Source organism: Puma concolor, chromosome B4 (genome assembly GCF_028749965.1).
Source record: "Puma concolor isolate L17-30 chromosome B4, mPumCon1.1.hap2, whole genome shotgun sequence".
NCBI classification, from domain to species: domain Eukaryota; kingdom Metazoa; phylum Chordata; class Mammalia; order Carnivora; family Felidae; genus Puma; species Puma concolor.
Window position 1 is genome coordinate 7,216,924 of NC_141673.1, and position 25,097 is coordinate 7,242,020.

A 25,097-nucleotide genomic window follows, 5' to 3' on the forward strand; every position below is an offset into this window, starting at 1 on the left:
GTAATCCCAAAGCCGCCCCCGCGGCCGGGCGGGGAGTGACAGGTGCGACGCGGAGCTGCGGGCAACGGGAGAGCGGGACCTGGCGCGGCGCGTGTAGGCGCGCGAGGGAGGCGGCGGCCGCGCGCTCTCCTCGGGCTGCTCCCGCAGGGCGCTCGCGAGGCCCCCAGCTCCGCGCCCCCGGCCCCACGACCCCCGCTCCGCTTCCGGACACGCGGCACCGCAGAACCGAGCGGCCGGGCGGGGACCCAAACCCGCAGCACTCCGAAGGGTTGGGTTCCGCCGGGCCGACCGCGCGTGCCGATGCTTCCCGCGCGAGCCAGGGCTGCGGGGGGTGGGCGCACGCGCACCCGCGCGCTGCCGTAACCCCTTCCTCCCCGCGCGCCCCCGCACTCCCACCCACCCACCTACCACTCACCGTCGATGTCCCCCAGGGTCAGCTCGTCGCCCAGCTCTGTGAGCGTCTCCATGGTCTCCAGACCTCCCAGCTCGCCACTCTCGTCCATCGCCCGGCTCGGCGCGGAGGCCCCCCTACCTCCCCGCTCAGGGAGACGCGGGGGCGGTGCCGCCGCCACCGCCCATGACACCCAACAGCCCCCTCCCGGTACCGCCTCACCGGCCGGTGCCAGCCGCCGCCATGTTTGCGCCGCGCGGGAGGGGCGGGGCGGGATTCCCCCGCCCCAACCCGCGCCCTCTGCGGCCCCGCCTCCAGGCCGCGCGCCCCCTTGTTTGTTGTCAATGGGACCAGGCTCGTCGTGGCCAATCAGCGCGCGAAGCGGCGCGTGGGGTGATGGCGCGTCATCGATCAGCAGCTCAGATTTGCATAGCGAGGCCCCGCCCCGCGAGGGCTCGTAGCAAATGCGAAGTGAAGGCTCCGGGTCCTCAGCCCAACCTTACTCCCCTTGTTTAAAGGCGCCGCTCCATTTTCAGTTGGATCTGCCTCTGCAAGCTAGTCCATCCACCGGCTGGGGGTGGAAGGGTTAACACCCTCCGCCCCCGCTTGCGGGTCGCCCCCGGAGCGCGCTGTGAGCACATTACGTCATCTTCCCAGCTGCTCCCCCGCCCAGCCTGCCTAGGAGAGCGGGTAGAATCAAACCTGGCCCCCAGCACTGGGGCCCGGAGGAGTCTCGATCATTCAAGTCGCGTTCCTAGCAAGCCCCTTGCAAAGGCGGAAATGGAGGTTCGCCGTGGGCTGTGAACTGTCCCAAGTGCAGAGTGCATTTTACAACCTCTGTGCCTTTGCACCTGCCGCGACCAAGCGCTTTACTCCTATGGTCTCACCCTGGGTCCCTCCGAACCTCCTGCAGACTTTTAAAGCAATGCTAGAGCCCGAGACCCACCACAGGCCTCCTAAGGTGTGACCCAGGCTTGAGCGTTTTGGCCGTGAAGCAGGGATTCTGACGTGCAGCCCGCCCACAAGTTCCCACTGCCCCACCTTGCAGCTGGTCTCCATGTAAACAAATGTGCAGACCAGTAGGAATTTATCCTATGGAATAAAAGTTATGAGTGCTCAAAGTGCGCAAATATAGAAGTTCAGAGACGTAACTGGGGCAAATATTGGGAAGCCCAATAAAGGACTGAATGAATAAATTACATCCACACAATGGAATGAACTATCATTAAAGGTCATGTGCATAAATGCTTATTGACAAATGCTCTAACAATATATTGTTAAAAAGGAAAAGTATGGTAACAGAGCTGTCGCTTTTGAGGTAAAGAAGAGAGCGCGTAGTAGCCTGTGTGGAGGCAGACATATGGATCCACTATGCAGTGTGACCTTGGCCTAACTGCTCTAAGCCTCCCATTTTGTCATCTCTAAAATGCAGGGAAAAGTGTCCTCTCAGTTTGGAAGATTAGAGATCATGTGCACATTCACTTGACAACATTTATTGAACATTTCTGACAGGCAAAAAAAGGCAGTTCCTGCCCTCTGAGAGCTTCCAGTCTAGTGAAGAGAACAGACATTAAACAAAAATAGAAAGCAGGTAAGGTACAGGTAATCAATAGAGAGTAAAGGGGGTGATGAAACTAACCAAGGACCTAACTTAGGTTGTCAGTTAAAGGACTCTGACATTTAAGATGAAACCTAAAATTTTGAGGAATCATGTCTAGTGTAGCCAGGGGAACAGATGATATGGACAAAGGCCCTGAGGCAGGAGGAGTTGCCAGCAGCCAGCACTTGGCATAAGGCCTGGCATATAGTATGTGCCCGTACAAAGCAGCTACTGCAATTGAAAAAATAGGGATCTATGTGCTCACATGAAGGGCAAAAGGCTGGAAGGTCCAAGAGCTGAGTTGTCAGTCATGATTATGGGAGTGGTTGGACTTAGGGTGAATTTTATTTTCTTCTTGGTGTTTCAGTATTGTTTAAATTACTTCTTATAATGAACATGTATAACATAAGAAAAAAGTGACTTATTTTTGGGGGAAAAAAGGACAAGAATGTTTCTTCATTGTTTACATGCAGAAGAGTTTATACGCAGACTACACCTACCAGTCTCACCCTGAAACAGGAAAACTAAACCCTGATAACCTGCCCTGGATCAGGCATGGAGTTGGGCAGTGCCACCTTGGACTGCACCTCTCACAGGGCTCCCCCCACTGAGGGGTGACTGTCTCCGGACTACCATAACTCAGTTTGGTACAGTGGTCTCCCAACCCAAAGCCCGAGCTTCGCCCTGCAGAGGGCAACCTAAGCAGCAGGTCGGGCACAGTACCTCCCACTCTGTAATGTCCCCACAACTCCCTATTGGATCTGCCTAGAAGCGGTGGGGCTTAAGAAAGTGGCCTGAGGGAGCACAAATGAAGGCTCAGGAGAAATTGCAGAAAAAATGTGGCTGCACTGCACCCAGCGAAACACTGGCATTGTCCCTATGGCCCTGGATCCCACCTAATTGAACATCTCTCCCAGCGGGCACCTTGCCCTGGCTGGGAGAACAGAGACTGGCTCTCAAGAGTGGACCAGTCTTAGACAAGTCACTCCTCAGGACCTGGGTTCTTCATCTGGAAAGGGAGGGACTAGACAACCATATATCCAGAGATCTACCACAGACTGGGCAACTACTACAGGTCATAGAAGAGAATGTTGCACATGCTTTTTCACTGAGTACCTTTGATGCCTCCCCTTTTAGGCCTCTGCTCACAGTGCCTTGTCACCTTCTCCCTCCTCCCCCAATCTTTCAGGATTTGTCACTTCCTCCAGCATTACGCAAGAACATGTACCCCATGGTTTGACACAAAGATCAGGCTGGCTTGGGGATGGGAAATTACAAGTTTGGTTTTGGATAAGCTGAAACCTAAGGACTGAGGATTATCAGTGGCAAGAGGGAAGGTGTCATCAGCTTTGGGGTCTCAGAGGATAAAGGTGCCAAGCAGAAAAGAGCAGAGAGGAGAGACTAAGCTAAAACTCTTCATTTAAGGGGTGGGGAAGGAAAGCGGAATCAGGAAGAGACAAAGCAGATTGAGACTAAAGGCAGAGAACCAGGACAACATAGCAGCCCAGAAGCCTGGAAGGATCATCTCAAGGAGCTTCCAACAGCATCTCTCTGAGGGCAGTGACTGGGGACAGCAGAGGAAGATGTAGGGCTTGGATAAGGAGGGACAAGTGCTGTGGACTAAGGAGATTTTGTCCCCAGGGGTCATGTGGTAATGTCTGGAGACTGCTACTAGCATCTGGTAGGCAGAGGCTAAGAATGCTGCTAAATATCCTACACACACAGGTCAGCCATCCTCATATACACAACAAAGAACTATCTGGCCTTAAATGTAAATAGTGCCACTGCTGAGAAATCCTGCCTCAGAGGACACAGGGGAGCTAGCTCCCAGACTCTCCAGGGGTGCCTGAGATTGAACTAGGAAGCTCAGCAGACAGGAAAAACATCCTAGACCATGCTGAAAACACCACTGAAGACATCACTGTTGCCACCACTGGGCACCCTTGGTGTTGGTCTGGCCACTAGAACCCCCCACCCCCTGACCCCCTACCTCTGGTCCCAGTGGCCACTACCTTCACCGGCACAACTCCCACACAGGCTGGTGCATCTGGTTGATGGCACTTTCTCCTGGGACTGAATCCTAGCTGTAAGGAAGCTGGACAAACACATGCCCTTGGGCCTCGAGGTGAGAGGGCTCTGTCTGCAGTAAGACTTGAGGGGGAATCCCAGGAACAAGTAACAACAATCAGCAACGGCATCAAAGGGAAGGAGAGGGGGAGAGCAGAGTGGTTCTGCCTGTTTCTTTGAAGGTGTCAGATGGGAAAACCTGGGCCCCTTTGAGGATGAAGAGGAAGGAATCGACCAAGATGAAGAGGCGAAAGGTGTAGAAGGAAGAGCCTAGGAGGATGGGGGGTGCCAGATAGGACAGAGGTGAAGATAGGGAAGACTGGGTCCTTCTCTTCGGCTGTGTAAACAGGGATGCTCAGCAAACCTATGGGATGGTGAAGAACCATGAGAGAAGGGCATCTGTCACTGAGAAACCAGGCCCCAGCCTCAGAGAAGCAGTTTAGGGCTGGGGAGGGTTCAGACATTATCAAATTCATTTTGCCAGTGAAGCTACAGGACAGGGACAGGCTGGGCCAGGATCACTCGGCAAGTCTGAGGGGCTGAGACAAGACTCAGGTCTCTCTTGGGCTCTGTCAGTGGTGGGGGACTAGGGGGTTCTGGGATGGTCATGTGTCCCTCCTCTTTTAAGGGGACCTGGCTTGGCCAGGTCAAAGAGACTAAAGTAGAATTCCCACCAGAGCCTTTCCCTCTTCTGCCTGGGAGGGGCATTATTACAGGGTAGCTGCCCATTCAGGGCCTAATTCCCCTGCAGCTTCCCTGCTCTACAGCCACTGGTCTCTACTATGGGGAGCTCAGTCTCATCAATCCAGCTTGCAGCAGGTCTGCCTTTACAAAGCACAGCCTCCTGTAGAGCTACAGCCTGTCTCCCAACAGCCCCTACCCACAGGCCAAGGATCTCTTAGAGTTGCCTGGAGGACAAGTTGACTCTACCCTGCACCTGCTCATGGACCGTCCCAGATGTCAGAGGACAGAGATCATGTTGCTCTAAGGTCTTTGGCTAAACACCCTCCCGGGACACTTCTTCATGAAGGATGGTGCTGAGAAGGGGAAGAGAAGGCCTAAGCCAAGCCCCTGCTTCGCTGCCCTGCTAGGGCCTGGGGCTCCTCCTGATGAGGTGGGAACATCCTCTAAGGTAGTTTCTACATCTGTGAGGACCTCTGGTACCCCCCCCCCCCCCCCACCTCCAGGCCCCTACCCTCTGAAAGGGCTCACAGCTCCCAGGGGCCCAAATCGGCCTCGGTTAGCCCAGAGGGCTTGCTGGCTTCTCCTGTGTCTCTGCAGGGGGCTGGGACCCGTGCTGAGCAGCTCAGTGCCACAGTGGGGCCATCAGTAGGCATGGCACTTCCACAAGTGGCTCAGAGCCTGATTCTGCTGCCTCCTCATGAAGGGTGGCAGCTGGCTGGTCAGTGGTCCTAACTCAAAGGGAGGGTCCAGTCCAGGATCCTTCCAGCCTCCCCTAGCATCTCAACATGGTTTGATCTGCAGCATGGCATCCTCTGAAGGCCTCCTTGGCACCCACTCCAGGAAGGCCCCAGGAAGGAAATCCAGCCCTCTGTGGCCCAGTCACTTCAGTTAGGGCGCAGAGCCAGCTTCAGGGGGCTGAGCAAAGGCCACCTCCCCTTTCACAGAGCTGGCTCTCACCACCAGTAGATGCCTCTGCCTCTTCCTCCGGACTGGTCTCCTCCTGGCCCCTTGAGCCCTGGGCCACTCCTGCTATAACTCAGACTGGGATCTCGAGATCCGGGGGCCTTTTCGCATCTCTTTCCGCTTCTCCTCTTTCTTCCTGCGTTTCTCCTCCTCCCTCAGGGCCTTCTGGAAAGGGTCAGTGCTGGAAATGAACTGAAAGAAAAACAGAACAGTCTGGTTTAGTCTGTGGGGAGCAAAGAGTTTGTCTGAGGCTAGGCTGCTGTGGGCTTGCAGCAGCAGGAAGATCGCCTAGACACAGGCCCTGCCCTCAAGGAGCCCGCAGACTCTTTCGAGATAGTTCAGTGAGCTTGGGGAAAACTGCTTAGAGGGTCTTGAAAAACAACCAGGAGCTCACCAAGCCGACAGAATGAGGGAAGAAAAGGACATTCCAGGAAGAGGGACAAGTGCTAAGGTGTGAACCTGCATGGCGCATTTGAGAAACCATAAGCAGACTTCTCTCAGGGTGAGGGGACTGAGTGCCCAAGACAACCGCAGACCCCTCCAGGGCCCCGGCTGCTATACCCCTGAGGAGGAGAGGGCAACCAGTGAGAGCAAGAGACCGCAGGCATCCTGCTGCTTGTGAACAAGCTGCAGAGAAGCCCAGGCAAAGGAGTGCATGGGAAGCAGAGGGCCAGAGGTCAAACTGGCAGACCTTGAAAAAGAGGTGGAGGAGATCGTGGTGCCCAGGCTCACGGCTTCCACGGTGCGGGGATGGTGGTGCTTGATGAGGTGACAAGAACCCAGAATGAGCCAGGGTGGAGGAGGAGGACTTCAGTGGACGCATTTCTCGACTGCGATTCCCAGGGCCTTTGCTCTTCTCCCTCTGCCCTCTCCAGACTGGCTCATCTAAACTCACGGCTTCTGTTAGGTATGTATGTCAGTTTCCCCTCATACCTGCATCTCCATGTCTAAATGCCACTAGGATGTCCCAAATGTGCCCCAAACTTGGCATGGCTCCATCTTCGCAAAAACCCAGTCCTCTTGCAACGTCCCCGTCCTCGTGAACAGTGAGGCCCCCACCCCCACCCCTCTCCCTCCTTGGCCAAGGCCTGGCTCGTTTTAACTCCTAAGTGTCCCTCAAACTCATCTCCTCCTGTCCGTCTCCCCTATGGCTACCCTCATCACCACCTCCACCTCTCTCCCAATGACTCGGAGCCTCCCAGTGCTCTCCACACCCACTGTGGTGCCTCTCAAGACCTTCTCCTCACTGCAGTGAGTTCTTTCCAAAATGCAAATCTGACCATGTCACACTCCTGCTTAAACCCTTCTATGACTGCATTATTCTCAGGATAAAATTCCACATGCTCCATCTGCAGGCCCGCTCTGCCCACCTCTGTGTTCCTCCCTCACACTCCCTGTTTTGGGCTCTCAGTTTCCCTGTTCCCTTCCACCCCCAGGCCTCTGCATGTGCTGTGAAGGCCCAGAATGATCTTTCCAGCCCCTGCCACCTTTGCCACATTAGCTCCTGCTCAGCTGTCGCCATCCTGGGGGACCTGCCCTGAATCCCGCCTGGCTCCTCCATTTCCTTCTCAGGGCTTCTCCCTCATGATCACATGCTTCGTGCCTGTCGCCCCCACTGGAAAACATTCTCCGTGAGGACAGGAGGATCCTGTGTTGTTCACGAGTCCCTAGCACAAGACCTGCCTGGCTTATAGAGGGCACTCAGTATGTATTTTTTAAATGAACAAGTGAATCATGTTAGCATATGAAATACCATAATAGTACCCCAAACTCATGTTAACTATGCTGTGAAATATGCCTGCTTTATTTGTTCTTAGGGCAAATTTGACAAATGTGTGATCAAGGTAGACATTAAAAACAAACCAGAAGCTCTACCTTGTGCAGAAATCTACTTGCCATGTTAGGCTGAACTATGAGAGTCTGGAAGGTGGGGTAAAATCAGAGAAGTGTGACCCAGGGAGGGTAGATGATATACTTAAGTCACACAGCAAGTGGGAGGCACAACTGGGACGAGCCCCCAGGCCTCCCACCTCCCCGACCAGTGTTCCCCCTACCACACTCTGCCTCCTGTTGCTAGGAGTTAATTCTCATCCTCTTGGGAGGGATGAGGAGCTGACCTCCCAGGTCACAGAGGACCCCATACCCTCTGGCTCTGGCTGGGTTACAGCAAGTCAGAAGATCTGGGCCTTCCAACCCCAGCTGGCTTAGCCTCACCAGGAGGGCCCACACCTAGCTGGGTCAGAAGAGAAACACTGACTCTCCCTTTCTCAGACCCCTTCCCCACTAGGCCTAACTAATGCCTACTTTAAATTCCTGATGCTAACCTCCAGCGGGCCCTTCCTGCTGCCTGGCAATCCAGACCAGTCTTCCTGGTCTGCTCCCTCAGTGCTCTCCTAGGCACACCTTCTCTAGCCCCCCAACCCTCCTCCCCTCCCCCACAGACCATGACCTGGCTATTTCAAGAACAGAAGAAAATTCCACAAGCTCCCACCTCCACTCCCACCAACCCAGCCGCCTCTGTGCGCAACCTGTTCTTCCAGACAAGATGGACTCTTCCCCCAGGCGCCAGATCTTCTCCCCTGCCTTCCTTCCTCAGGATGGGGCTCCAGCAACTCTTCTGCCCCTGCACCACCAATTCTTCCTCCCTAATGGGCTCTCCCCATCAACATGCCAACATGCCTAGTCTCTCCCATCTGACTAAAATTTCCCCTGGAATCCACACCCCCTCCAGCTATGTTCCCATTGGTCTGTTCCTTCTGGAAAGAAAGCTCTTTGAAGGTAGTCTGCTTTTGCTGCGTCTACTTCCTTGCCTCTCATTCTCAAAATCCAACCTTTGTCCCCACTGCTCCACTCAAACAGCTTATATTATGATCTCTGATGGCCAGTGTCCATCTTGCTAAACCCACTGGCCAGTTCTCAGGCCTCACACTACTTGGCCTTCCAGCAGATTCTATGAGCCGCTCACTCCCTTTGCTGCACTTTTCTCATAGGGTCTCAGAAATTATCCTCTCTGGGTTTCTACTCTCACACTGTCATTCTGGGGCTTCTTTGCTAGTTCCTCCGATCCTCCCTCCTCTACCAGTAGGCACGTCCCCGGATGCAGCCCTCTATCTGCCCTGACACTCTACCTGCCCCGGGGTGGTGGAACATGACCTGTGCCACGGCTCTCCACACCTTCCTTCATAGGCATGACTCACATTGGCAGTCCCAGCTTCAACCTGAAATCTAGAGTCCTATTTCCAATCGCCTCCTTGACATCTTCATTCAGATGCTCACCAGGTCCAGAAACAAAGTCTTGATTCCCCTATCCAAGCCTCAAACTTGTCCCACCACAGTGTGCCCATTTTACAAAATGGCAGCCCCATTCTTCCATGTGTGCAAGCCAAAAGTCTTCTAGTCCTTCTTACTGCATCCCTCTCATGTCACATCTGCTTCCTTAGCTAATCTTATTGGCTCTACCTTCTAAACAACCAGAATCTCACCATCCTCAAAGTTGTCACCCTGATTTTGGTTTAAGCCACTATTAACTCCCAAATGGACCAGCACAGCCGCCTCCTCATCAGTGTCTTTGTTCCCACCCTGGTCCCCTAGACTACTCTCCACACAACAACCAGGTTGATCCTCTACAGGGGGAAGTCAGAGCCTATCACCCTGTTCTCCACGTGTCTCAGAGTAAATGTCAAAGGCCTGGAGAAGACCCCCAAGGGTCTTGTGATCTGGCCTACTCTGACCTTTTCTTCTCACGTTTCCCCTTCCCCCTCCAAATATGCTTCCAACTCAAGGCCTGTGCACTGCAGCTCCTTCAGCATGGAATGTTCTTCCTCTAGATACAAGACTCACTCTCTCACCTTGTTCAGGTCTTTTCAGTAAGACCTTCTGCATCTAAGTCACACGAAATAGCAGTTGTACTCCCACTTCATCCCTGATTACTTAAGCACATTCCCCTGCTTTTTTCTCCATAGCCTTGTCACCACCTCCCATTATTATATGCTTTTTATTGACTGTATCTTCCAACTAGAATGGCACTCCCAGGAGAGCAGGGCTACTCTGCTTCTCTAGCAGCTGGGATTCGGTAGATGCTCACCAAATGATAAATAAATGCATGTGCTATGCCTCCGAGGCTCTGTGCAAGCCAGTGCCTTGGCCTAGAGGGTCTTCTCCAGGCCAGTCCACCCAGCAGCTCTTACTCATCCCAGAGCTTCCACCACCTACTTGCTGAAGCAGGGTCAGGTCCCCTCTTAGGGTTCCACAGCTCATCACACTTCCCTCCTCCACTGGTGCAGTGATCATGCTAGATTGGGACTGTTTCCCTGCCACCTTCCCCAACAGACTGTGAGCAGGGAGAGGGCCAGCTCCCTCTGGACAGGGGCAGTGGCCAGCATACAGCCTGACACCAGTTGGCTCTAGTTATGGGTACATAAGAAGTACTTATGTACAGAACACTCACTAGCACAGAGAGTGCATGAAGGGAGCTGAGCAAGCCTGGGCTGCTGGTGGGACAGGTCCATGCTGGATGCTAAAAAGCGAGTAAAATCTTGAGACCATCCCTAGCCAATGAGAAGTAAGGAAAGCATGTTGCTGGTATGGTTACTTCCAAGCAGAGCACATTGTGACAAAGCCAAACTCAATCTATCCTAGCACCCATTCTCTCTGGTCTATGCTCTCACCCTCCTCCCATGTCAGAGGCCTTCGTGACCTGCAGGGCCAGGAGAGCCAGCCTCACAGCAATAAAGCATGTGGGTGCCCCTCCCGGGGAAAGGCAATTTGCCATGGCCTTGAGTGTCCTTCCGTATTCTTGCTGGGTATGCCCGGACTATTCTTACACTGGCCATTTATCAGGGTTGTGATTATAGCAAGCAACCTCGAGGGATGTTATGTGACGAGGTAACAGCAACCCTAGTAGGGAAACCCTTACCTCCCATTCTGCTGCCTAAAGCAAAGCCACTGGTTCAAAGGGGCTCTTGATTCAGAAGTTCCCCTAAATACTCAGGCCTGGCTCATTGATCGTTCTCCTAAATTAAGAGCTAATGGTACTGTGCAAAAGAGTTAACATAGCTGGCCCGACTGCTATCCTTTGAAAGGCCTGTTTCTAGGGCTGTATCTTGGCTAGTGTCTGGGAACTTGGATTTTGGGACGACTCCCACCAAGTGATAAGAGTGACTCACTGAGCTTAAACTGTGCAAACAATAGAGTTTATGCTGAACCCCTTGCTTTCGTCCTGGGACTCTGGAATTATGGAATGCACTGGGCAGAGGGAGCTTAAGTGACCAGCTCCCAATACAAACTCTAGGCACTGAGTCTTTAACGGGCCTCCTTTCAGGACAACTTTTCACATGTCACATCTTGTTGCTGTGGAAATTAAGTATGTCCTGGGTGCTTCCACTGGGAGAGGATTCTTGGAGGTTTGTGCCTGGTTTCCCTCAAACTTCACCCCAAGAGCCTTTTCCCTTTCCTGATTTTGCTTTGCATTCTTTTGCTATAATCAACTACAGCCATGAGCACAACTGTACACTGATTCCCGTGATTCTTCCTAGCGAATCATCAAATCCAGGGGTGCTTTTGGGAATCCTAGACACTGTTGTGTATTGGCGGTGGCAGCCATCCAGCCCCAGTGATAATGCCATCAAGGCCAGTCAGACAATGATCTGAATTAAAAGCCACCACCCTTGCCTAGATAATATTCCTAACACCATGCATGTCTTATTTCTAGTGACCGTTGTCAGCGTCCTAGCTGTCCATATCAGAAGACTGGCAGATCAAAGGCAGCCATTCCTCTTTGGGGCCATGAAGTATGGAAACAAACTATGGTTGACAGCTGAACAGTCCGGGTCACTTGTTTAGATGCCCATCATAAGGCCCATTCTCTGATGACACCAACCAGAATCAAAACGCAGATCAAGCCTATAGTGCCCAGTTAACTGGCTTCGTCATCTAAATACACCATTGTACTAGATGTGGCATTGTACTTGCCACCATGGATGGGCATGAAGCAGAGGACTCTGTATTTCTGGCTTGACTGCCTAGAGTCCCTGGTTGAAATGGTATGACGTGAAATCATTAGAATAATGACCATTTGGCTAAGTACGCTCCCTGCCAAGTCCCCCTACAGTGGCCCAAGATGGAAGGTATGATGGGTCTCTGAAAATGACATATGCCCTTGTCCCATTCACATCTGACCCTTCTGGATGAAAGAAAGCTCCAGGTGAGAGTAGAGAAGGACTGGAGAAAAAGTGGAATTCTATCTAGGTCTTGGGATGTGCCACACCGATTTTGTAGCAATAATCTTAGCATCTGGGGAGGGAACAATTAATCCTCTTGGTCTCTTCGATCTAGCACCACCACTTGGCAAACAATCCTAGGATCTGTCCAAGCCAAGTGGCAGTTGCAGCTGATAATGTGATTGGCTGTTGGGTGTGTCATCTCAGCCCTGTGAAAGGAAAACTCACCGGGATGTGGTTAGTAGTAAACTACTCTGCTGTGCCTGATGCCATAAAAAGCAGCTCCCTAAGTGACCCTGTGCAGGCACAAAGGCCAATACAACCTGTTTTAATCTGACAGATACAAATCCATCTGCTGTTCCTGATGCCTGAGTGGCCTTGGGTTATGCCACATAGGGCAAATGAGGCTGCAATCCCATAGTGACACTGCTCTCAGGGCTCAGATAAACAATATAACAGTGGCTCAAACCATGTCGTGACAGATGGGAGACAGTGGGCCATGAAATGTGTCTTCACTGGGGATGAGGGCTGCTCTGGGTCCATCTATTGCTCCCTGTAATTGTTGACAATGACATCAAAGATCAATAGGTCAGTCTAAACTCTTGTCCAACTTCGGCTCAGGTCATGATCTCGCGGTTCGTGAGTTTGAGCCCCGCGTCGGACTCTGTGCTGACAGCTCAGAGCCTGGAACCTGCTTCGGATTCTGTCTCTCCCTCTCTCTCTGCCCCTCCCCTGCTCACGCTCTCTCTCTCTCCCTCTCTCTCAAAAATAAACATTCAACAACAACAACAAAAGCCTACTGGCCCACCCAGGACTTATCCTAGCTGGCTGAGTCTGCAAGCTGGGGGGCTGAGATCAACACTGCAGGTTGGCCTCGTCCTGCTGCTTAGAGTCCTGTTGATGGTAGCCAGAATCAAATGGCAATATGAGACATTTGGTCTAGGACACATTTGGTCCTGGCCTCTACTGATCAATCAGACTGAATAGCACATTCACGTGGAAATTTAAGTTAAGCCAAAACACACAGGGTTGACAGGTAAACTGTGGGGGAGGCAATCAACCAGGGCCCTGAGCATCCTGCACGTTCTCACTGGGTACAACAAGAAAGCAAAGCCCTGACCTCTCTGTATCTGGGTATTATTTGTCAGGACTGCTTGCAGAGAACCACCTGGAAGGGTGACAGGATGACTGCCCCTCAAAAAGCAGGTTTGCCGCTATTCACTACAAAGGCTGTGAATATCCCAAACTCGCTATTCCTCACCTTCATGCAAAGCCACTGAATGTGCAGCATCTGCCTGGGCCCCTCTGTGTCACTGTGGATGACTTGAGGAACATAGGGAACCCACACGGCCAGGCCAACAGGCCAGATATTGCTTTTGCTATAATGAACTCTGATGCCTCTGACCTGTCAGTATCCATGAAACAGTAGCAGGCCTAGACCCCTCACGGACCCTGACACCCCTCCCTACACCAGAAGAGAGCCTATGATTTGACAAGTCCAGTCCTCCAGGCTTTCCTGCCCCTGATGCACTGCCCTGACACCTGATTCCCTCCTCCCTTCTACTCTGCATGTCCCCATCTGTGGTCCTACCCTGTAGCCTTCAGCCCTCAGAGCCCACCTCAGTCCCCTAGGTTGAAAGCATATGCAGGAACGTGAGACAGAAGCCTGGCTGAGTGCTCAAAGGCTCAAGGGTAGAGAAGCACGGCCTGACCTTGCCTAGCAGCCACCTGATGTGAGATGCCTACTGTACATCAGGATGGGTGTGTTCATAGGCTCTGACTATCCCCCACAGCCGGGGTCCATACCCCATGATAAGACAGGGAGCCTGAGGCTAAGACAGGGGCAGTGGCTTGCCCAAAGGCACCAATGAGCAAATAATGGTATGTGGATCCAGACTGAAGCCATGTCTGGTTCCAAGTCAAAGGCTTTCATGCTCCACCCCAGGTGTCCCATCCCCAGTATGACCTGGCTTCCCATGACCCCGCAGAGGCAGAGCAAACATGGCCACAGGCCCCAGCAGCTTACCTCTGGGCGGTCTGCTTTAAATGGGTTCTGGAAGTCAGAGTCTTTCTCGCTGATCCCCAGCTCCTGGGCCATCTGCGGATGAGGAAAAGTTAGTCATCCTCTGCCTCTCCTGACTCCTTACCCGCGGCTACTCCCTCCACAGTGGGACTCAGGCCCAAGGCTTAGGCAGACGTGAAACAGGTGATGACCCCTAGGGACCCAGGTCAGCACAGAACCCCTTGAGACTGCATCTCAAGGTGCCCTGAGGCTTATCACAGAAACCACAACCAAGGGCTGACATTCAGGCCTAACTGAAGGCAGATGCAAGGTTCATGGTGCACCACCAGGCAGAGGGCTCCTGAACCTCCTCTGCCCCCAGTCCTTACCAGGCTAAGGATGGGCGAGTGGGGCCCTTGGTCAAAGACGCCCGACTGGTTGCAGAAGCTGATGCCCCAGCGGATGAGAAGATTCCAATTGGAATTGTGGTCAAAGTAGTGGTGCACAATCCTCGGGAAGCGCAGCACCACGTCACCGAAGAAGGCTGTGTTCTCCACTACTTGGGAGAAAGCTGGCAAGAGGATCCTGATGAGTGGCCAAGACAGATGCCCTTCTCCTGCCCACCTGGCCAGCCCCAGACACCCTTCAGAGAATGGAAGCCCACTAAGCCTACTAGTCAGAGAAGGGAACTGTGCCCACTATCCATAGGGGCTGACCACATGTGTAGTGTATGCTAAGGGCTTTATGTCCCCCCAGAACACTGAATCCTCAAAACCACCTTTAGAAGGAGATGTGGCTGCTGTTCCCATTTTACAGATGGGAAACGGAGGCTCAGGTGGCTATACCTCATAGCTTAGAAAACTCATTTGTTTTAAGGACCAGAGAGGTGGGTGCCATTTCGCACATGAAGACATGTATCGCATGAAGCTTGGCTGGGTCAGACCTCCCCAACTTGGCCTCCAAACATCCAGAGCCAGGCCCCAGTGTTAACACAGAACTGCAGTGTATGTGAGGAGTCAGGTTTGTTAGGATGACCAGGGAACACATTAGGGTTTGTTTTGGTTTTCTTAATACCTTCCAATTTTATTTTAAATATCTTTTTGTTTGTTTGTTTGTTTGTTTTAGAAAGAGAGAGCATGTGCAAGCAGGGGAGAGGGGCAGAGAAGGGAGAGGGGATGGGGAGAGAGGGAGTGAGAGGGAGAGAGAGAGAAGGGGAGACAGGGAGAGAGGGGGAGAGAGAAGGGGAGAGAGAAATAGAGGAGGAGAGAGGGAGGGGGGGAGGGAGAGAAGGGGGAGAGGGAGGGAGGAAGGGAGGAGGGGTGAGGGTGAGAGAGAGAGAGAGAGAGAGGGAGGGAGGGAGGGAGGGAGGGAGGAAGGGAGAGAATCTTAAGCAGGCTCCATGCTCAGTGCAGAGCCTGACATGGAGCTCAATCCCACAACCCTGGGATCGTGACCAAAATCAAGAGCTGGATGCTCAACTGACTGAGCCACCCAGGCGCCAACCCCCCCCCCCCCCCACCATTTTATCTTAAATGCTTCTGAGGTTCTTATATTAAAATAACTTTAGACTTCCATCATGCATCATAAAACTCCTACACTCGGCTTCGTCTAATGTTATCATCTTACATAAGCATTGTACAATTATCTAAATAAGGAAATTAACGTTGATACTAATCAATAGACCTTATCTGAATTTCACTAACTTTCTCACTAATATCCTTCCTCTGGTCAACAGATCAGTTCAGACTAACTTAGTGTGTCCACCATGGCGGCAGGTCCCCCCAACCTAGACTATCATGAAAAATAACTATATACCCAGCCCTGCCAGAAGTCCCTGTTTGAGCCACCCCTGCAGATAAGACCCAGGCAGGCCTCACCAGCACTGGCCAGCCCACACAGAGAAAAGCAGACTCCTCCAAAGACATGCCAAGTTGGGTCTAAGACTAGTGGAGCAGGGACCTCTGGACCTCAGAACAATCTTGAACCTCAAAGAACTCGGGAGTTAGCTTGGTTTACAGGTTTGCAAGGGCAAAACACTTGTCCTCTTTTACCTGGAAAATGAAGGCAACGGTGCCTTCCTCAGAGTTATAGTGGAGATTTGAGATGATATTTATAAAGTGCCCACCATTTGATATATAAGTTCTATTTCCATCCTCTTTCAGACAGTATCATCTAATGTTTTATCGTTAGAATATAATCAGTTAACAGGGGGTGGGAAGGGAATTACCACTGGAGAAAAAGTCTTAGAAAAGGGGATGAAGGGACACAGAAACATTCCGTTCTCTCTTATTTATCTGTTTTCCCCACCTTGTCTCAAAAAGGATTTAAGGGGACTGAGGCTTTAAAACAGTAGAAAAGAGCGCTGTTAACTGCCCCCACTGGCAAGTCCCTTCAATAGGTCTGTTCTGTGTTTCTCCTATAAATGGGAACAACCCTTGCCTTCTCTACCAGAATGGTCAGGGTGATAGAAAAGGCAAGGGCCCCTGAGGTGGGGCTGTGGGCAGAGGCTCCCCCCCGTTTCCCCTGCCCCAAGCACAGTACAGTACAAAGGACTATATCCATGTCAGGGGCCCAGAAACTGGCTCTGAAGCCTGGAAATGCCCAGAGAAATATGAATTAAGTGTCCATACACCCAAGGGGACCACGTGAAAGGTTTCATAAGAGGATACTTCCAGAGGGAAAAAGAGTGAGGAGAAAAGGAGGAAAGGAGCAGCGAGAGAAGATCAAGGTGGTGGGAAGGAGGAAAGAGCAAGACTGGGAGGACCATACCATCCTTCAGTTTCTCGTCCTGGGGGAAGGGCCCATCCGGGAGCACATCGGCAGCAATGAGCACTGTCCGCGAGTCCTCCAGCACCTGAGGGAACCCACCCAGGCTGAGTGGCTCTGCAGAGCCCTTCACAGACGGCCCTATTTATTTAAAATCTATTTCAAATCTGTGTAGTTCCCCCTCGTTAAATACCAGCCCCTCAGGGAACTCCTACCCATCTGTCAGTGCCCAGACCAAAGACCTGGTGGTGAGCTGTCCCATGCCCACACGCACCTTAAAGAGCCCCTTGAGCATTACGTCAAGGATCTTATACTGCTGGTGGACATCATTTAGCTGTGCCAGGTTTTTCAGTGCCAAGAGCTGCTCCCGCCGCTTCACCTCAAACATCTTCTTGTCTGGGTGGCATTAAGTCAAGGGGCTGGCCTGGACAATCCAGTGGTCCCAATCCAGAGGGCCCATTCCCGAACAGCAAGTATCTGCAAGGGCCATAGATGCCCATGGCTGACACTCCCCCTGCCCCCACCCCCACAGAAGAAACAAACTGAGAAGCAGAGGCATCCTGCAAGGTATCATTTGTCCATTTCACTGAGGAGTCTACATCCAATGCCCTGAACACAACCCTCAGGACCTGGCTCCTAACCTCCCCTCCTCATGATCTTCCCATCATCCACTGCAACCATTCACTATTCCCAGAACCTCCACTCCTCTGCTCCCGCTGTACACTTTGCCTGGGATGCCCCCCCGCTCTTCTCCATGAATTTCTATTCTTTCATGACCCAGTTCAAAAGCCACAGCGCAGTATTTCTCCCTGCCCCTCTTCCCCCACCATGTTTCATTAAAGGGCTAACCACAAAGTATAGTGAGAGGCCTGTGAATTCCTCAAAACCAGGGATGACTGGTCCTGATTCTTCTTGTGTCCCCAAGGTCTGGCCCAGAGTAGGTAGCCCCTGTATGCCAGGGCCTCCACCCTGGGTCTCCACCCAGGGTCTCACCCACAAGATGCAAAGCACATGTACAATCCTCAGAGCCCTGATGGCTCTGAGAAGTATGTTTTGCCTTCTCCATTTAACATGTGGAAAAACTGAGGACCAGAAGAAAATTGACTTGATCAAGGCTTGATTAGAGCACCTCACCTTTTCTCCCCTATTCCCATAGGCTGAGTCTGCTCCATCTCTGGAATCCAAGGGGGTGTGGGTACAGACTTTATTTACAGACCCCTCAGAAACAGCTCATTAACCCCACCTCCAACCCCAAAGGATACAGATCTCTAGGCTTGGGTCCAGGGAGGTCCTCAGGGTGCCTGTAACTCCTGTCCCAGATAATAGCATGACAAAGACGAAGGCCAGGAACTGAAGAAGGTCCATATCCAAGATCCTAGAGCTAGGAAAGTAACCCAGAGAGAGGAGGTGAGATCCAGAGCTTGGTTATATAAAATAAAGAGTGCAGAGTGCAGGTGAACAGCAACTTCCCAACTTGATATAGCCTCCAAATACCAAGAACCCAGCTTTGGGAAGCCCCGGAGCCCCATCCCCAGCCCAGGGCCAGTGACCAACCAGACACACAATAAACACTGTGGGATGGTAGGAGGTAGGAGAAAAGATAATACTGGCAATAAAGGAATGCTTAGAGCACAGGGGTTGGTGTCTAGAGCTCTGGGCTGGAGCCCTGGCTCTGCCTCTGTCTGTGGGCCCTGGGGCAAATAGCTTAGCCTCTGGAACGTCAGCTTTCTCACCTGTAAAAGAGATAAGGAAGTCACCTCCTTGCTCTAGGGAAAAAGGACTGGGTAAGGCATCACGCCTGGGGAAAGTGGGGGCTGGCCAGTATCATTCCCTTTCAGCACCCCTCATCCTGGACCCCAAGAAGGTTATCTGGTTAAGGAAGTCCAGGCAGTCAGGGGGGATGTGAAACTTCTGAGTTTCCCCTCCTTCTCTGACTTCTGTCGTTAGAACAAAAGAAGGCAAGGGGGGGGGGGTGGTGGTGCTGGGGAACCTGGTTGGCTCAGTCAGTGGAGCATGCGACCCTTGATCTCAAGGTTTACGTTTGACCCCCCACATTGGGAGTAGAGATTACTTAAAAATAAAACCTAAAAAAAAAAAAAAAAAAAAAAAAAGAACAGAAGAAGGGATGCAGGCAGGAATGGAGGCAGCACAATCTTGGATAAGCAGGCTGCCATTCATTCACTTTGGAACCACAGGCACCACAAGTAACACCTATTTCTATTCAGGCACCATTCCTTAATTATTTTTTGAGTACGACGTTCGAGGCACTGTGTTAGACCTGGGAATACAGCAGTGCCTACGGCACACAAAAATTACTGCATTTCATGGTACTTATGTCCCTAGTAGGGGAAACAGAAAATCGATAAACTTGTAAAACAAGCACAGAAGGATGAGGGAGTTGGTGGGGTGAGATATTAAACACAGTGGTCAGAGGAGGCCTCACACTCTGATGACAGTTGATCAGTTTTACCAATGTGGAAACCAAGGCACAGAAAAGCCAGATGACTGCCCAAAGTCACTCAGCTATTCCCAGGCTAAACCAAGAGTCTAAATGAGCATAGGCTACCTCAAAGATGCCACTGGTTTATCAGGATGCCTGCTCCAGGGGACAGATGCTCAGTTATTGAGCTGGCAGAGGTCATTCAGAGAACCGCCCCCACCCTACGAAGACCGGACACCTGAAGCCTAAAGAATGGGAAGGAGTAGTCCAACTTCACCCAGGACCTGCCTTCCAACGCCACGCTCTAGACTCAAGGGAACCAGACCCGGGCTAGGGCAGAACTTGGGGCCAGGGTATCAGACAGCCGGTAATGACTGAAGCCGGAGAGAAGTGGGAAAGGAAAACCGAGAAAGCAGAATGCGTGGGGGCGGATCCTGCTTTTTTCCACTGTTACTCCCACTTACCCAGCCTCTCAATCCTGCTCCTCGCACCGTGCATTCCCAGACCTCTTCCAGGTTGGGTATGCGACTCTGAACACATTCTGCAAGGATGGCGTGGCGGTGGCGGGCTTTGAGACCGCTACGCGGGCTCGCGGACCCGGCTTGCTGCCCCGAGCCTTGTGGGGCTCCCGGAGGAGAGAACGAGTCCTTCCAACGAGACGCATTCGGGGCCGCGAATCTCCCCAGCAACCGGTTTGGGGGCCCTTGGTCCCCACCTACCCCACGCCCTGCCCTCGCCACCTGGAGCCTGCCTGCGCGGGACCCCTGCCCCCACCTACCAGGCCGGGAGGTGCGGGAAGGGAAGTGCGGATAGGACGTCGGCGTGCAGCCCGGCTCCAGGGTCCGCGGGGTGAACACCGAAGACGCGAAACCCCACACTTGGCGCTAGCAGCCGCTCAAGGATCACCGCGCGCCGCCCCGCCCACCGCGCCGCTCCCGGCCAATGAGCGCGGGCCGCGACAACCGCTCCGTTGACTTCACTTCCGGCCCCGCCCCGCTGGGCTCCCGCGCGGGTCCTCAGCGCGGTTAGTTGGAGTCCGGTCCCGCCAAGCTTGTGCCGGGGCGCGATCGTTCGGCGTTCTGTCACGGTCAGATTGAAGGAAGTTAAGTCTGTGTGGGGTCTGTGCCTGACTTACAGGGCGCGTCAGCGGACTGAGGCCCTGACCCCTGCCGTCCGCGTGACCTTCCAGGCGCCCTGACCGAAACTTTTCATAAGCTGACAGTGTTTTTTAAATCATAGTTGGCAGGATCAGTTTGGTGGGTCACGGACTAACAGTGTTTTGTTTTGTTTTGTTTTGTTTTGTTTTTTTAAGCCTGTAGGGGCACCTGGCTGGCTCAGTAGGGGAGGAGCATGGGACTTCTGATACCAGGGTTGTGAGTTCAAGCCCCTCTTTGGGTGTGGAGATTACTAAAATAAATAAACTTTATTAAAAAAAAAAAAGAAGAAGAAACCTACAGTGCAGTTCATTAGGGCAGAGTTCATATCAGTTTTGTGCAGGGTCCATACAGCCAAACCCAAGGAGTAAGGATGGGCTGTCCACTTACGGGCACCCGGATTGGGGACGGCAGGCAAGAGGCACGGTGGGCTGAGCTGGGAACAGGAAGCAGGCACAACGGTGGAGAGCAGACATTAAAAGAACCGCACACGTGGGGATAAAGATACAAGCTCTGGGAAGGGCCCACAGAAAGAAGCAAGGGACCTCCTTTAGCCAGGGAAGGGCTGAGCTGGAACAGTTCCACCGAGCTAGCAAGGCAGAGAAGAATTTCACCTGCTCAGCGTCCTTGCCTGAAAATTGTACCTCTCTCCAGCTCCATGTGAGGTGAGGCTGCCTCTTGGAGCACTTGGATCACACCGGTACCAAACATGGACTTTCTCTGCACTTCTAGCCCCGTGGATGACCTGCGAGTGGCATTTTCTGGGTACAGCTGAGGCATCCAGCTGGTGCTCCTTACATGTGAGCAGAACAAATCCCACCCACTGTCCCTGAGGAGGCCATCCATTCCTTACCGAAGCAATCCACTATCCTACTGGCAGAGTTATCAGCTCCAGGGAGCCAAGGTAAACAGAGTGAAGTGTTTTTTGGAGAGCCCACAGAGACATGTGAGTGTATCATTTTATTTCCTGATTCCACTTCAACAATAGAGTGAACGGCTACAATTGTCATCCATTTCTCCAACAATTCTGCCCTGACTTTTTCTTCTCCAGGTCACAGTTCTCTCCGTTTCTGGGCCTTCGAGTCATGAGGATCAGTCTCTGATGTGGGACAGGGATACAGCCACCCCTCCCAGGCAACTGGCAGCAAAACATGAGAGGAGAACAGCAGAAAGGTGGAGCCAACCGTGGGAGAACCACACTTCTAGAGCCCAAAAAGGGCAAAAACAGTCACACAAGAACAGAAGAGCTCTTAAGAATAGTGGGCTGGATTCTAAAACTGGGACCCAAACACCTGGGTAGGTAGTTGCTATTCAACAGGGAACATTCCATGCACAAGGGAAAGAGGAGAAAAGAGGAGAGAGAAAAAGGAGGAGAAAGAAGAAAGCCAAGGAGGTAGCCAGTGGGGGTGGGGAGGAAGTACCACCAAACAACACACAGACTGAAGTGTCTCTGGAGCACCACAACCACCCCCAAAGGGCCTCTAGTTACTGCCCACAGCCCCAGGCTTTCTCGGGGACATGTCAGTCACACAGCACCCCCCATGTTGGGCTGAGGGAAGCACCCGTATCTGGGTTTGGGCAACTTTCTCCAAAGCTTTTGGGGAAGGACTAGCTCCTTCCTGAGTTTGGCGATACGGCTTTGGAGATAAACAGGGGTCAAATCCTGATGCTATTACTGTGTGATCCTGGGCATGTCATTTAACCTCTCTGGTCTAAGTTATAGCTATATTAACATCCCTGGCTTCTGTGGGGATTAGACACAATACATGTAATGTGCCTGGCCCTTGGTGGGAACTTAGAACAGAGTACGTCATTGTCGTTGCTATCACTATTAATTATTCTCACTGACCCACATGCTTTAAAGTACAGGGCTGTAGACAGTGCACCCCTCTGAAGCATGATGCCACAGCCTCCCATAGCCTGGATGACCTTGCCCAGGCCAAGCTCCCAGATTCAGGAAAGGATACAGCATGTCCAGGGGCGGCTCGGCTGAGGAGGTGCTAGGGGAGAGGCCCTCCAAGGAGACGTGCAAGGTCTGGGCCGTGCTCTCATCAGCCAGGAGGCCCATGCTCTGGACCTGGAGCAAGAAGAGGGCAGGGGAGACAGGCCTTCTCAGTGCCTACTCCATCAGATCCTCTCTACCCTCCACCCTCTGTACTCCTGACCTCCCTCTAGCTGCTGTGGCCGGAGGGCTCATCCTCCACAAAGAAGATGGCGTGGAGGGTCTAGCCTTACAGAGGCTCCGTGGCATCCCCTTCCAACCCACCTGCAGGAAGAAGCCACGCAGAGCCTGGAGTGTGGTATTCGACAGGGTAGAGAGGTCAGCCAAAGCTGCGCCTTGCAGAACATGACCCACCTCCTCACGAGAAAGGACACTGCTGCTCTGGAACCGCACAAACTAGGCCAGGGAGAGAAGCCGCAAACACACAGTGATTTGGTATCTCCTTCATTCACAGACATTTCCTGTGTCCCTGCTGTGATTGGCAGTGGGCTGGGGGCACAGATCTGAAGCCCACAGAACCCTGCCTTCAGGAGCCCAGAGTTGGTGGGTCCAGGAGAAGTGGAATAAATGAGGCAGAGTATGAAACCCTGAGAGAGTTGGTCCTGCTGACCTCTTCAGTACCCTTCCCCTCACCCCTTGGCCTTGTACCTCACGCTCATGGTCAAAATGGACTATGGTGGTTACCCAAACACACTGCCAGGTGCTCGTACCCCTGCTATTTTCACTTCACTACTTGGAATACTTTTCCTCCTCTTTGCCTAATAATCCTTCAAGCCTCAGCTAAAATGTTACCTTCCTGCTGAATGTTCTTTCATTTTATTAAAGAAATACAGGCATTAATTGAGTGCTTACTACACTCTTACTCACCTCTCCCTCCCAGCTCTGGCAGAAATAGTTACAGTGGACCCTTACACCACACGAGAGTGAAATGCATGGGTCCACTTATACACAGATTTTCTTTTTTTCTTTTTTTTTTTTTAAACGTTTATTTTTGGGACAGAGAGAGAGCATGAACGGGGGAGGGGCAGAGAGAGAGGGAGACACAGAATCGGAAACAGGCTCCAGGCTCTGAGCCATCAGCCCAGAGCCCGACGCGGGGCTCGAACTCACAGACCGCGAGATCGTGACCTGGCTGAAGTCCGACGCTTAACCGACTGCGCCACCCAGGCGCCCCTACACAGATTATTTTCGATAAATACTGTACTGTACTTACGATTTTCTTAATAGCATTTTCTTTTTCTAGCTTATTGTAAGAATACAGTATTCAGTACATATAACATACAAAATATGTGTTTACTGACTGTTTATGTTATCAGTAAGGCTTCTAGTCAACAGTGGGCTATTAGTAGGTAGTTTTGGGGGAGTCAAAAGTTATATTCGGATTTCCAACTGCTCAGGGACCAACATAACCCCCACATTATTCAAGGGTCAACTGTACTCTTCTCTGTGTTCCCACACCAACCACTGATTTATTCATTGATCCGCTTTACTATCATTCACAGGCTCACTGCTTTGTTGTTTATTCAGTGGGCACTTACCACAAGCTAGGTTCTTAGCATATCTTCTACTCTGCCACTAATAACATCATGTTTTAACTATTAGTTTCCTGTCTATCTCCTTCTCAAGACTGACAGACCCTTAAAGGGCAGAGCATTTGGCTCAGTAACACCTTTGGTCCCTAGCATAGGATCTGGGTACGGCAGGTAGGCCCCAGCCAATGATTCATGATTCATATGCAAATAAATTAGGAGTATCTGGGTCTTTTGGGGTGAGAAGATGTGGGTGTTTAGAGGAATTCTCTGAGCAGGCTTCTTGTAGGGTGAAGACCCACCCAGCCCCTCTACCTTCTACCCCTCTACCTGGTCTCCTCAGGACCACCCAGCTCATCACATTCTTCAGACCACAAGACCATCCATTAAGTACTTACCAGGGTCATGAGCCTCAAGATCTCAGGTCTGAGGAAGGAACTCTCTCCAGCATCCAGGAGGGTAAACAGCAAAAACCGATTCCAGGGCTGGGAGACCACATGGAATGCTACAGGAAACACCAGTCACTCTAGGCTGTTACTGCTACTTTTCCATAGACCATGGAGCATTGCTGAAGAGGACTTTCTCGGATTGGCTCAAACAGGGGTTGTCCAGCTAGAGGCAGGGCATTGGACAAACTGACCTGAACGCAGGAAGTTTCTTTCTTCCCTGGGCTTCTATCCACCTATGCTACCTGGCCCAGGGAAACCACATATCCCACTATTGTGGGAAGCAGGCATAGGAAGAGTTCTGCCATTTAAGAGCTTTTGACCTTGGTTGGGCAGGTTCCTGGATCTCTCTGAACTACAATGTCCTCATCTGTATAATGGGCATGGCAATGCCCTTGTAGTATTATGAAAAGAATTAAACAAAATGAGTGTGAGTCAAAGAACAGAGGTTGGAAGTCTGGGACAGGAGGGTGGCAGGGGCTGGCTGCCCCTATGAGAACATCAGAAAATAGGGAGGGTTTCTACCGATGTCTGGGCTCCGGGCATGCAGGTAATCAAGCAAGGCTTCCAGGCAGGCAACACAGGCATAGGACAACAGAGGGTCCTTCTGCAAACAAACAAAACCCCACAGAAGTTAATGTCAGGTTTTGCTACCAATGAGTTTTGGTGTCAATCAAGAAAAAAAATCTGGTTTTCAGAATAATTTGGATTTCAGAATTTCAGATATGGGATTGTAGCCCTGTAGATAATCAAGGAATGTTCGTTGGTTTCATGTCTAACACACACACAGAGCAGAGCACAGTGCTTATACTGATGATTCACCTATGTTCTACCT

At 52.0% G+C, this 25,097-nt stretch overlaps 3 protein-coding genes and 1 long non-coding RNA gene across 7 annotated transcripts in view; 1 reads left to right on the forward strand and 3 right to left on the reverse strand.

Moving 5' to 3' along the window:
• Positions 1–668, reverse strand: part of SREBF2 (sterol regulatory element binding transcription factor 2) — a 58,328-nt gene extending 57,660 nt beyond the window's left edge. Inside the window, exon 1 of the mRNA XM_025926788.2 lies at positions 416–668. Within this exon, the coding sequence (XP_025782573.2) occupies positions 416–503 (88 nt within the window). The 5' untranslated portion in view covers positions 504–668. The remainder of the gene's footprint in view (positions 1–415) is intronic.
• Positions 669–1,868: 1,200 nt separating this feature from the next.
• Positions 1,869–20,067, reverse strand: CCDC134 (coiled-coil domain containing 134). Of its 2 annotated transcripts, none has more exons than XM_025926999.2 (7): positions 19,910–20,067; positions 17,954–18,072; positions 16,966–17,087; positions 16,695–16,779; positions 14,315–14,496; positions 13,950–14,021; positions 1,869–5,897 (listed from the first exon to the last, which is right to left on the reverse strand). In XM_025926999.2, exons 2-7 carry the CDS (start codon positions 18,054–18,056, stop codon positions 5,772–5,774), a joined length of 690 nt encoding a protein of 229 aa, XP_025782784.1. In that variant the 5' UTR covers positions 18,057–18,072; positions 19,910–20,067; the 3' UTR covers positions 1,869–5,771. The 2 variants fall into 2 exon arrangements, with proteins under 2 accessions (XP_025782784.1, XP_086568277.1); XM_086712151.1 differs by lacking the exon at positions 19,910–20,067 and adding an exon at positions 19,596–19,870.
• Positions 20,068–20,107: 40 nt separating this feature from the next.
• LOC147578863 (uncharacterized) lies at positions 20,108–23,127 on the forward strand. Of its 2 annotated transcripts, none has more exons than XR_015253269.1 (3): positions 20,108–21,231; positions 21,337–21,581; positions 22,742–23,127. It is a non-coding gene; the product is annotated as an uncharacterized LOC147578863 (long non-coding RNA). The 2 variants fall into 2 exon arrangements; XR_015253268.1 differs by having other exon boundaries at positions 20,110–21,189.
• MEI1 (meiotic double-stranded break formation protein 1) overlaps positions 21,231–25,097 on the reverse strand; it is a 79,413-nt gene continuing 75,546 nt past the window's right edge. For both annotated transcript variants that reach the window (XM_086712148.1, XM_086712147.1), the window contains 5 exons: positions 24,788–24,869; positions 24,215–24,321; positions 22,552–22,683; positions 22,253–22,362; positions 21,231–21,423 (listed from right to left, as the gene is read on the reverse strand). In XM_086712148.1, coding sequence (XP_086568274.1) covers positions 21,378–21,423; positions 22,253–22,362; positions 22,552–22,683; positions 24,215–24,321; positions 24,788–24,869 — 477 coding nt within the window. In that variant the 3' untranslated portion in view covers positions 21,231–21,377. The remainder of the gene's footprint in view (positions 21,424–22,252; positions 22,363–22,551; positions 22,684–24,214; positions 24,322–24,787; positions 24,870–25,097) is intronic.